This window comes from Cryptotermes secundus, unplaced genomic scaffold (assembly GCF_002891405.2).
Source record: "Cryptotermes secundus unplaced genomic scaffold, Csec_1.0 scaffold1717, whole genome shotgun sequence".
In the NCBI taxonomy this organism is placed as follows: Eukaryota; Metazoa; Arthropoda; class Insecta; order Blattodea; family Kalotermitidae; genus Cryptotermes; species Cryptotermes secundus.
This window is the reverse complement of record NW_019737429.1, coordinates 22,479-34,203: the sequence shown is the minus strand read 5'-3', so window position 1 is coordinate 34,203 and position 11,725 is coordinate 22,479. Positions and strand designations below refer to the sequence as shown.

General features: G+C 38.7%; 1 protein-coding gene across 1 annotated transcript in view; it reads right to left on the bottom strand.

Annotated features, from left to right (window-relative positions):
- Nucleotides 1–11,725, bottom strand: part of LOC111870450 (activin receptor type-1) — a 47,200-nt gene that overhangs the window by 22,920 nt on the left and 12,555 nt on the right. Inside the window, exon 4 of the mRNA XM_023862755.1 lies at nt 2,448–2,635. Within this exon, the coding sequence (XP_023718523.1) occupies nt 2,448–2,635 (188 nt within the window). The remainder of the gene's footprint in view (nt 1–2,447; nt 2,636–11,725) is intronic.

Below are 11,725 nucleotides of genomic sequence, written 5' to 3'. Positions count from 1 at the left end.
TGCAGCCTTTCCCTTCCTTATTTCCTTTATAGTTCTTTCCACCTGAATTTGTAAAATACATGATTCTTTCTCGTCTGTATCTACTTCTTCTTCTGGTTCAACTTCTAAGGTTTCTGGCCGATTAGGACGATCATATAGTTCTGTAATATAATTTTCCCAAATTTTCAGCACTTGCCTCTGATCTACTATTCTATTCCCCTGGGAGTCTTCAATGCCAATATTTTGAATCCCATGATTCTCCTTCCATCCTAGTTATTTTGTCTTTATGTACATCAAATCATAACGTCCTGTTCTTTGAAATTCAATAATCTCATTACATATCTTCTCAAGATATTTCTTTTTGGCCCTGTCCGTGGCTCATTTAAATTCATTCCTCAGTCTCCTGTATTTCCTCCTGCTTTCTTCATTGTTGACAATCTTCCATTTCCTTTGCTCCTCCATTTTACTCATCATCCCCTGTGTAACACATGGTTTTCTTGCTATCTTCTAAACTTTACCAACCAAATCACTGATAGTATCTAACATGCATTCTTTTATATTGTTCCACTGCGCTTCAGCATTTCCGCTTTCACCTTCAGTTGCATTGAGTTTCTCTTCTAGGGTCTCCTGCATGCTTTGTCTTTGAGCATATAATTTCTTCAAATCCCATCTAGGTCTGCGCTTTTGAAATCTTATAATTTTCTTCAACCTGGGTCGAAACTTGGCAACCAGTAAGTTGTGGTCAGAGTCAATATCTGCCCCAAGCAGCGTTTTCACATCCTTCACACTGTTTCTAATACACAGAAGAGAATCTTAATGTAATTCTTATTTTGCATTATTCTCATAAGAAATCAGTAAAATGGACACCTGATTTGCTGGGTGATTTCAAGGCATCAGAAAAGGGAAGGTGAAGGACATTTCTCTTCTTAACCCCTTGAAATGGATGTAGACAGTACACTGAATGTTTCAGCATTTCCTAGTGCTGAGAAAGTGCACTTTGGACTTCAGCTATTGGACTTACAAAGCAAGGATTAATGGGCCTCCAAGTTTAAGAAGCTCATCACTGAAACTGAAAACCTGGAACAGCAGAAATCTGACTTTGTCACAAATTGACATGAAGAACAAGCATCAGCTTCTATTAGACGTGGACTCATTTACCAGGCTGCTATAACGAGTCAAAGAAATTTGCATTCTGACTTTGTCACAAATTGACATGAAGAACAAGCATCAGCTTCTATTAGACGTGGACTCATTTACCAGGCTGCTATAACGAGTCAAAGAAATTTGCATTGGTGCTTTTTCAGTCTTTGGGTTAACCTAACTTTACAAACAAGTGTTTCCAATTATGAACTACAGTAAAGCAAAAAGAAAAGAATTGTCAAGCGAAAGTTTGGATTCCTCTCTGAAAATGAAAGTAACATCTTATAATGATAATGTAGAAAAACCTGCAATGCAGCAGCATCAAAAATCTCATTAAGATTTTAAAGAATATCATTCAAAGGCAGTGCAACTGTAAAATTACATGATTTGCATGTAGTTTGCCTCATGAACAATGTATATGTCTTCATTGAAATAAATCTCTTGACATTTCTAATAACTTTTCTTCCACTAAGGTTCTGTGTCTGAGCTTGTGTGTGCGTGTGCAGTGTGTGTGCGCTCACACGCATGTGTGTGTGTGTGTGTACATGTGCGTGTGTGCGTACATGCATGCACATGTCTTGAATAGCAGAAGAAAATGTATGAATGGTTCTTTCCAGGGAGCAAAAAAAAAAAAACGGTTGCTGACCACTGCACTAGCAAAAGAACACAATACAGAAAGAAAGTAGAAGGGAAGTTCACATGATATTATACAATGGATATTTCACATTTGCAAAATCTGAACTGGACTGAACTTTGATGCTGTCAAGTTGCCTGAATGTGGTCCTAAAAGCTATGATTATGTAACAGTTTGAAGAATTGGCTGATGTTTTCTTTATTACATATCAGAATGAACCTGAGCAAGCATACTATGCACTTCTGCCTCAACGTTAGAATGTGAACTTTCTCCTCCTAGACAAGGCAGAGGCATAGAGGGTCAGTTTAAAGTATATTTATGGACCACCAGATAAAAATAGATTCAAAGTAAATCTGCAAGTATACTCAGTATAAAAAATAATGGGAAAAAATCATAACTAGTTATGAGAGAGGTGCAGGAAAATAAGCCCTCATATTATGTAAGATATTTTCAGATGTGTAATGTTATTACATTCACAGAGTCAATGGTTTTTCTGCTATCATGAAGTCTTCAGTTTGCCATACTCATTCTATTGCAGTTACACTGTATTCAGCAATGTAACCCTTCTTCTAAGAACAATGTAATGATGTCCTCCATAGCATAATACCCTCACTGTCTGTAAACTAAGAATTAGGCAAATTTACCAATGCATTTTTTATGTAACTTTGTGTACCTTCAATTCCAATCTACTTACGTTTCTTCAAGCACCTCAGGGCTCATGTAGCGTTTAGTACCAACTCTTGGGTTTGAACCCACATCCATTTCACCTGTTGCCTGAACATGTGTCACTGCCAAACCAAAGTCAGCAATCACACATGAACCATTCAGTTTCATCAAAATGTTCTTACTCTTGATGTCACGGTGAGCAATTGCTGGTTTTCCCTGTTACAGTAAAGTGCCACTCTCAAACATGCACACTGAAGTTTTAACACATTTAAAAATACTGACATGATATAACTTTATGTTACATAAAAAAGGAAAATGTGTGATTGAGAATTACCTTATTGGAAATGAATGTTTGGCTTAACAAGGTGCCAAATGCCATACCTTACATCAACTGAATTGAAATGAAGCAAAATACAAAAAGTATCTAGCAATGGTGAGCAGTACTATTTTAGTAAGGGAAGCAGTGGTATCTAATAAACGAACTGATAGCAATCAACTCACCAAAATTTATGTCACTTATTGAGTCAATAAGGTCGTTTTGTATTCTGTTCAATAAACGTGTAAATACTGTACTCTTCTCAAGGTGAACACTGAGTTTATGATCATATTTCCTCAACAAGTGAACTAAGTCCACATAATTACCTCAGTCAATACAATCCATGCTTTTGTCATGACCACGGAAGCCAAGTTGCCACTTTCCTAAATGGCAGATGATATTAATCAAGCGTTTCATTATTTCCTTATGTAGTACTGTCAGGTGCTTTTGACTGTCAAGTTGACAGTCAATTTGAGATTTCCCAAACATAACAAGTTGCATTGTTGAAATAATGTGAGTCTGAGGGTTCTCATGTCATTTCAATGCTTTATGAAGTTTTTTGATATCACCAAACTCAGTTTTGTTCCATAATTTATTTTTCCTTGAGAAACAATAGGCATGGCCAACAAAACAATTTTCTTATATTACGGCAACCGGATAGCCACTCTGTTTTAGAATACTGTTCCAAATTAAATTTCCTCACATATAATTTGGTTTGTGTTTTAAAGTTCTGGCACCCCTCATGTCAGTCGTCCTCTTTCTATAATTATTTTCTTTTCAGAAAAGTCCCTGCTATTAAACCCCGGTGTAAAAGGCTTTTGACTGCACAGTCACAGTCGCGTTGTCTGCCAGCATTCATTTTAGCTGTGGCCTGTGTGTGTGGTCTATTCACACCCCTGCCACTCTTACTGTAATATCAGACTTGCTTCCCTTAAACGCAGATAGCTTCTTTCTGATGCGTCAAAATACGATCAGAAATAAAATCTTACGCCATATAAATATGCACTTACAATATGTTATTAAAACTTAATGTTACCTATAACACCCAACAAGACTGATATCACACATAAACAGTTAATTTTCACATAACCATCGAAAGAACACATTCCTTCGCTTCCACATGACAGGCATTAGCCAGTAAACCGAAAGTTGCTTCCTTGCCCACTTTGTGTGAGATGAATTCTTATGGAGATTAACGAAGGAAACTTGGTCCATCCCACAAAGCAGGGTAAGGGAGCAGGAGGAGGTGGCATGTGGCCTTGAGCAGGAACGTGCGCTAAATCAGTGCTTCTCAACCTTCATGAGGCCGCGGCCCAATAAGTTCCTTTCTTATAAGACGAGGGCCCAGTCCCAACAAATTTACTCGTAAATATCTTTCCAGTTTTGTTAAAGTTCATGCATTAAGCTAATGTAATATTAGTAATTAATTATAGCATAATCATAAAGAGTATTAGTACACTTATGTATACGGTGTGGCATGTTGACAAACATAAAATTACATTTAAATTAGTTATCAATCACTGGACTAATGAAATCTTGTAGCATTTTGTACTTTCCTTAGACCAACATCATTAAATTAATTTGTGCTAATTTTCATTGACATGTCTCATGCTGATCACCAAAAACTTATGTTATTCTGTGTAAAATTGATTATTGTATTATTAAATTGATTTTAATGATGTTGGTTCGAAAAAGACGGCAGTGAGAAAAATATTTATGCATTGTAACTCACCATAGAAGTCAGCTGAGGAGGGGAAGAAGCTGAAGGATGTCAACTTGCCGACGAAACACTTATTATCATATACACAAGCCAAATAATTATATAGGTAAAGTATGTAATTTGATAAATAAAAATGTATGAATGTCTCAATTATAAACACTACTTCCAACACTAATTAATATTTTGATTTTAAAGACGCAGCACTTTAACACAGCACTTGTAAGTTATTGGAAAGTTAAACTTAGTTTCTTTTATCACAACTGAGTTTGGAAGGTTTTAGTTAGGCTAGTGAGACTTCTGTTTCTGTTTTACGTCCGTTAGCTTATTAATTCTGGGATGAATTGAAGTGAGAGCCAAACAGAGACAGTCAGAAAGTTGCAGGCAGTTCCTCTGTTTCGTTTTAAGCACAGTCATGGCAGAAAATGCAGTTTCACAAAGATATGTGGTGGAAAAACAAAGAAGAAACCTCACTGCTATTTTATGTAAATTTGGATATTCGTTCTTCATTCTTATCCAGAATTTCGAATTACTCATAGTATTAAAAGTACTTTCCAGTCCTTTGTCCAATGATAATTCAATAAGTTGAAAGGTTTCTTCATGGGAAAGGGCTGTCTCTTTGTGTTCAACAAAAGGGTTCACAATCCACATATTTTGCCTCTGGGGAGCGTCATGTTCAGGATAATATTTTTCAAATGACAACATCTTCAAGTGGGCTGCAATAATATTTGAAACTGAATTCTGTGAATAGAAACCATCTGCTTCCATAATATAATCTGAGTACAACTGAAACATTTCATTGTTTCCTTCTGCAGTCATATTAAGCCAGAGTCTGAGTTCCTTTTTGAATGATTCAATCTTGTTCCACACACTAAATATTGTTGTATCTGGACCTTGAAGTTTTAAATCAAAGTCAGTCATGTATGAAAATATGTCACTGAGATACGCCAGCCTGGCTACCCATTTCTTATCCTGGAAATAATTGGACAGGTTACTTTTCTTATCAATTAGAAAGAGCTCAACTTCCTTTTGGAGTTCATATAACCTCTTGAGAACTTTACCACGGGACAACAAATGAACTTCCGAATGGAAAAGATGATTTTGATGATCAGAGCCCATTTCATTGCACAATGCTTTTAACAGTCTTGTATTTAAAGCATTTTTTTTATATAATTAATAATCTTAACAGATTGACACAGGACTTCATTAAGCTCAGGTGCCTGGCCATTTGGAGGCCAGCTTTTGCCTGTGAATGTAGCAATGCACTGACGCTAACTTATTGCCCGCCATATCCCTAATTTTACTGACCAAACCTGAATTTTTACCTGTAAGACAGGCAGCGCCGTCAGTGCAAACTCCANGTGCAAACTCCAACGCAGTTTTTCCATTTGAGACCTCTCTCTTCAATGAAACCATTTAAAACTTCGAAAATTTCACTGCTGGTACTGTGCGTAGGTAATTCAGAAACACTTAAAATGTCTTCCTTCATGTCGCTCTCATCATGGTCAATATATCGTACATATGTAAGTAAAATGCTGCTGTTCTGAATATCTGTAGATTCATCCAGTTTTAATGCAAACAATTTCGATTTTTTATTTTTTCAATGACTTGCGTTTCTGTATCTTCCAAAATGTCTTCCTTCATGTCGCTCTCATCATGGTCAATATATCGTACATATGTAAGTAAAATGCTGCTGTTCTGAATATCTGTAGATTCATCCAGTTTTAATGCAAACAATTTCAATTTTTTATTTTTTCAATGACTTGCGTTTCTGTATCTTCTGCCATATCAGATTTCCGCCTACCAAGTGTATCATTCAACAATGGGGTGTCTTTCATTTTACTTGCCGCAGACTGGCCTAATACTTCATTACAAGCAGCAATCAAAGAAGGCTTAATGAGTTCTTCACCAATGGAATATGGTTTTTTACATTTAGCTATTTGTAGTGATATTAAATAGGATGCCGTCAGAAGTGAAGTGTCAGTGATTGAAGCTTGGTAAATAATTTTTTTTTCTACTTTAAGTGCATCTCTTTTACGCATAAAGAATTCAATGGGTTTGTTGACCAGATTGGAATGTCTTGTGTTGAGATGTCAGGTAAGTCGCGATGGCTTCATAGCTTCATTTCCCAGGACAGTAGCACAAATGACACATTGAGGACGTGGCAATTGGTCAGTGTTAGGGCATTGTATGAAACCAAATTTTATGCAGGTGTCCATGTACTTACAAACGGATGCAGACTTTTTCTTCTGTGTGCTGGTGGTTTTCCCTTCATTTTGTACATCCTGGAGATTGCTATGTAATCTTGAGGTGGGTGAATCACTACTTGTTGCGTCACAAAGACCTTCAATACGAGATTTCTTAACACCAAAATTAAACAAAGTCCCATCTCTTATTCATATTAAAATTTAAATCACTCTGGTTCCGGAACAAGCACTTACACACTGCAATGTGAACTTGTGAAGAAACAGTATTCAGTATTACTAGATTTGAGAACCAGATACAGACTGCCTTGATCTTCAGTTTCAGTGGAAACATTTTCTTTATACTTCCTTGCTGATTGGTCACCTATATTTGCAACACAGATGTTATTTCGCTCAGTTCTGAGAACAGAGGATATGCTGCCCATTGCTGTAATCGGCTTGCAGGCAATTTTATGACTGGTCATAAACATCGGTATTGCCTTTTCCTAATGTTGAAAGATATGGATGTCTGAAAATTCCCGATCATTCATGAATACTTCCATGTTTAAAAATATGTGGCTTGGTCACTGACATTTGCTACACAGATTTAGGTGTTCTGTGTCTCGGCTTCTCAACACAAATATTATTCTCCTCAGAATATTTCCACTATAAATATTTATTCACGAAAAGTGCTTAGAAAATGAGAATGACAAATTCCAGAAGAGCCTCTCGCGGCCCAGTATAATTGATGCCAGGGCCCACTACTTGGCCGCGGCCCAGCGGTTGAGAAGCACTACGCTAAATGACAATATTCAAATCCTTATTATTCAAATTGAATTATTTATATATGACTTCTTTCTTTTCGTTTCTTAACTACGGAAGCAATGCTTCCCTTGCTTCCATGCACGGCAAGCCACTGGAATCTAGTAAATTTTGTTTCCTAAATTGTTTCAAAACAAAATACAAGGTTGTAAGTTTTGAGGTTTTCACGGCGATGACAATGAAGAAAGTCGTCTTCTGGGTTTAGGCACCGTGTATTCTTCGTTTTGGCCGATGTTTCGGAGGAACGTAGCTCTGAAGATGGAGGCGCTACGTTCCTATGAAACGTCGGCCAAAACGGAGAATACACGGTGCCTAAACCCAGAAGACAACTTTCTTCAAAATACAAGGTTGTTCAAATGTGACCAGGACTGATTTTTTTTTTAAACACTATAATTGCCAAACACTTACTTGCACATGTCAGTCTTCAACGTACTCCCTTACGGAGTCAACACATTTTTTCCAACGTTCTGAAAGCATCCTGATGCCCTTTTCAAAAAAGGCTTGTGGTTTGCAGCGTATCCACTCTCAAACAGCCTGGATAATGGCGGCGTTGTCCACAAACCGCATGTCTTGCAAGTCTGATATGAGCCTTCCGAACAGGTAGAAATCACTTGGGGCCAAATCGGGACTGTACGGCAGATGTGTCAGAAGGTTCCATTTCAATTTCCGGAGGGTTTCTGTTGTTGTTTTGGCTGTATGGGGGCATGCATTGTCTTGAAGGAAGGCTACCTGCTTTCCACCTGTCTTCCGCTTGGATTGGATCTTTTCCTTCACGTCTGTTGCCAGGAGGTCTGAGTAATAAGCTGCACTGACTGTTCCGGCATGTCAGAAAGTCTACATGGATAACCCCCTGCCAGTCCCAGAAGAATGTTGCCATCACTTTTCTTGCAGAACGACTCCTCTGCGCTCTCTTGGGTTTGGGAGAACTGGTATGCTGCCACTCGCGTGATGACTGCTGGGACTCAGGAATGAAGTAGTGCACCCATGTTTCATCGGTGGTCACTACAGACTTAAAAAATGAATCACATTTATCTTCAAACTGCTGCAGGAGACAACTGGCAGCTTGCATGTGCACCATTTTGTTCACCTCCGTCAAAGTGCGTGGTACCCACCGTGCAGGTGGTATTTCACAATGTTTTCTACACTACCAACACTGATGGACAGCATTGCTCAAAGTTCGTTGATAGTGATGCACCTATTCTCACAAATGAGCATGTCTGCATGATCAATGTTTGGCTCGGTGACGGATGTTCGCAGCTGACAATCGTGCAGTTCATTCTCCATGCGCTCTCGGCCCTCTCTGAAGCACTTACACCACTCAAACATACGGGTCCGTGAGAGACACTCTTCTCCATAGAGTCTGGTGAATTTCAGTTGACGGGACGTTTTCTCCAAGGAATTTGATCACAATGCATTGTTTCACGCTCCACAGTACCTTCTGTTCCCTCATCACTCTAGCAACTCCCAGACAGGACTGAAGAGGTTCTAACCCGAACAGGAGCGAGGGTGGAGTTTGTGGCGTCACTCTCTCAACATTGGATGGCTCTTGCGCAGTGTGGTTTGTTTACACACAAATCAGTCCTGGTTATATTTTAACCACCTTGTACATAGGTAAGTCAATAAGTAAGTTTCAAATGGATACAGAACTTAAACAAATAAGAGTACTGATTTGAAAAACGCTTTTATTTCTCAACATAATCTCCCTGTACACTGAGGCTCTTGTCCCATAGTTTCACAAGCCCCTGAAAACGAGCAGCATAAAATTCTTTGGGCTGCTGTCGGAAGAAGGTGGTGACTTCTGTAGAAAGGGAAGTGGTGAGAAATAGAAGCATTTTTCAAATCAGTAATCTTATTTGTTTAAGTCCTATATCCATTTGTAACTTACTTGTTGACTTACCCTCGTAACTTCACTATGATCCATAAGGTACTGTTACATCATCTTGGACATGCATTCTGTACCTTAAAAAATACAAAGAAAAACAACCCAAAAGGGCTTTGCTTAATTATTTAAAGAAATGTTACATACAGTAGTATGTAACTGACACCAACAAACTGGAAAATATTCTAGCAACAGAATATTCTCTTTAACTAAAGTCAATTCAGCTAAATGTCATCTGAACAAGTATGCAATATACTGAAAACCTGATAATATTCAAAAATAGGTGAAGAGGAAAAAGGATATTTGAGTCAGCAATAGCTCTCTAAACTGTTCTGTTAGTTTTCTTTAAACAAACCTATTACCCTAGAGGCCATGACTGACACTCCACTCCAGGTCACCATATGATCACATGTTCTTGTTGATAACTTACAAACCAATAAACTGAGAAATCAACTTCAGTCACACTTAATGATCTACCTCTATGAGATTTCACTGTACCAACAGTTCATAAATCATAAAAACTCACACAGAACTACATATAGATATCGTATACCTCCCAAGTTGTTCTACATTGTACTGTTGGAGAAACTGAGCAGGGGGAGGGGGCATGACTCTTGCTCACCAGAGGACTCAGACCTCTACCCTATTCTCTCCTCTGCAAGAAACATGAAGGGCCTCATATGTTCACAAAGGTACATGACTGCACAAGACAGTGGCTGCAGGCTTCCACAATAAGAAGTCTCAGTCAGGATGCTGAGTAGCAGAAATGACACAGCACATGCTGGGGATCATGAAGCTACCTCAGTTCAAGGCAGAGAGAAGACGCAAAAAGACCACAGAGCAGCACAGCTAAAATCAAAGTGGCTAATGACAGGAAGACAGTAACTGTTCTAAATAATGATAACCATTATGATATAAATATGTTACTTCAAGAGATGCAGCATGCTTTTTGAAGGCTTATTAACTAATTCCATGGAGCACTGCAAGCCATTGCAAGCACATGGTGGCGGGTTCATGAACTTTATTGTTAACCTTGTGCACATAAAGAATCTAGAAGGCTGAGATTTGGAAATCTAAATGACCGGAGCTGTGCACCATGACTGTTCCACTACTGAGAGAAGTGATGACTGAAATATGTCAGAATGAGACACAATGCTATGTAGTTCAGTCCAAGGTCCTACATGCACATGGCTAAATGCTCTGTTGCCAACATGACATTACTGCAGCTTATGTCCAAACCATTCTTCAGTTTCATATATAGATTTTTCTACAACCACCAAGAACTAGACCTATAATGTTGTATTTTAGCGTCCTGTTGCACTGATTTTCATCCATGATATACAGGATGTCCCAGGAGGAATGGACCAAACTTCGGGAGGGTGTTCCTTATGTTAAAGTATGCTGATATAACCCAAAACACCTATGTCCAAAGCTGAACGGTTACAGAGATAATGGCCCGAGAAAAGTGTGGTCTTCTAGTGGGTCCATGCACTATACCTGTCAGCTGTGTTCTCTTATCTGTTTGTCCTTGAGTGTCTGATTCACACTAGCCGTAAGCTTATGCGATATGCACAGAGCCTACAGTGTATGTTGCGTCAGCATCGTGAATGGTTAGTAAATTACGCGTAGTTGTGCGGTGTTGCTGAAATGCCTTTTGTGTTTTCACATGTTGAATATTGTGATATGCAATTTGTGTATAGATTTTGCGGTGTCAATGCACGTGCTGCTGTTGAAGAGTACCAAAGGCATTTTCCCGATCGAAGGATTCCATCTCGACGTGTATTTACGCGAATTCACCAGACATTGCATGAGACTGGTTCTCTTCCGAGTGTTTCTGTGCAGTCGGAAAGGGAGGATGTACAAATGAGAAACACACAAGAGAACGTTCTTGAGATGGCTGAAAGAAGTCAGCGTCTGTCCACTCGTAGAATGGCCTCTCGCATCGGCGTATCACGTATGCAGGTGTGGCGAACTTTACATGATGAAGAGTTGTATCGTTACCATGATCAAAGGGTATAACATCTGGAACCAGGCGACCATGCTCAGCGTATGGATTTCTGCCACTGGATAAAAGCTCATCCCCAACTGTTAAGCATCATTTTATTCAGTGATGAGGCGTCGTTTACCCGGTACGGTGTAAATAATTTACGAAATATTCATACGTGGTCCCATAATAATCCACATGAGATAATGGAAACGAAATTCCAAAAGAGATTTTCCGTGAACGTACGTATAATAGTTATGTGGTCGGCTTATAGCGCAGCCATATTACATTATCGCTCGCCAGTCATGTGTCATGTATAGTGCTTGGAAACCCTAAGGACAATTATGACATGGCGAGCGAGTATTTCGTACTTCAATTTTATGGCTTCACATCACTCACAAGTTA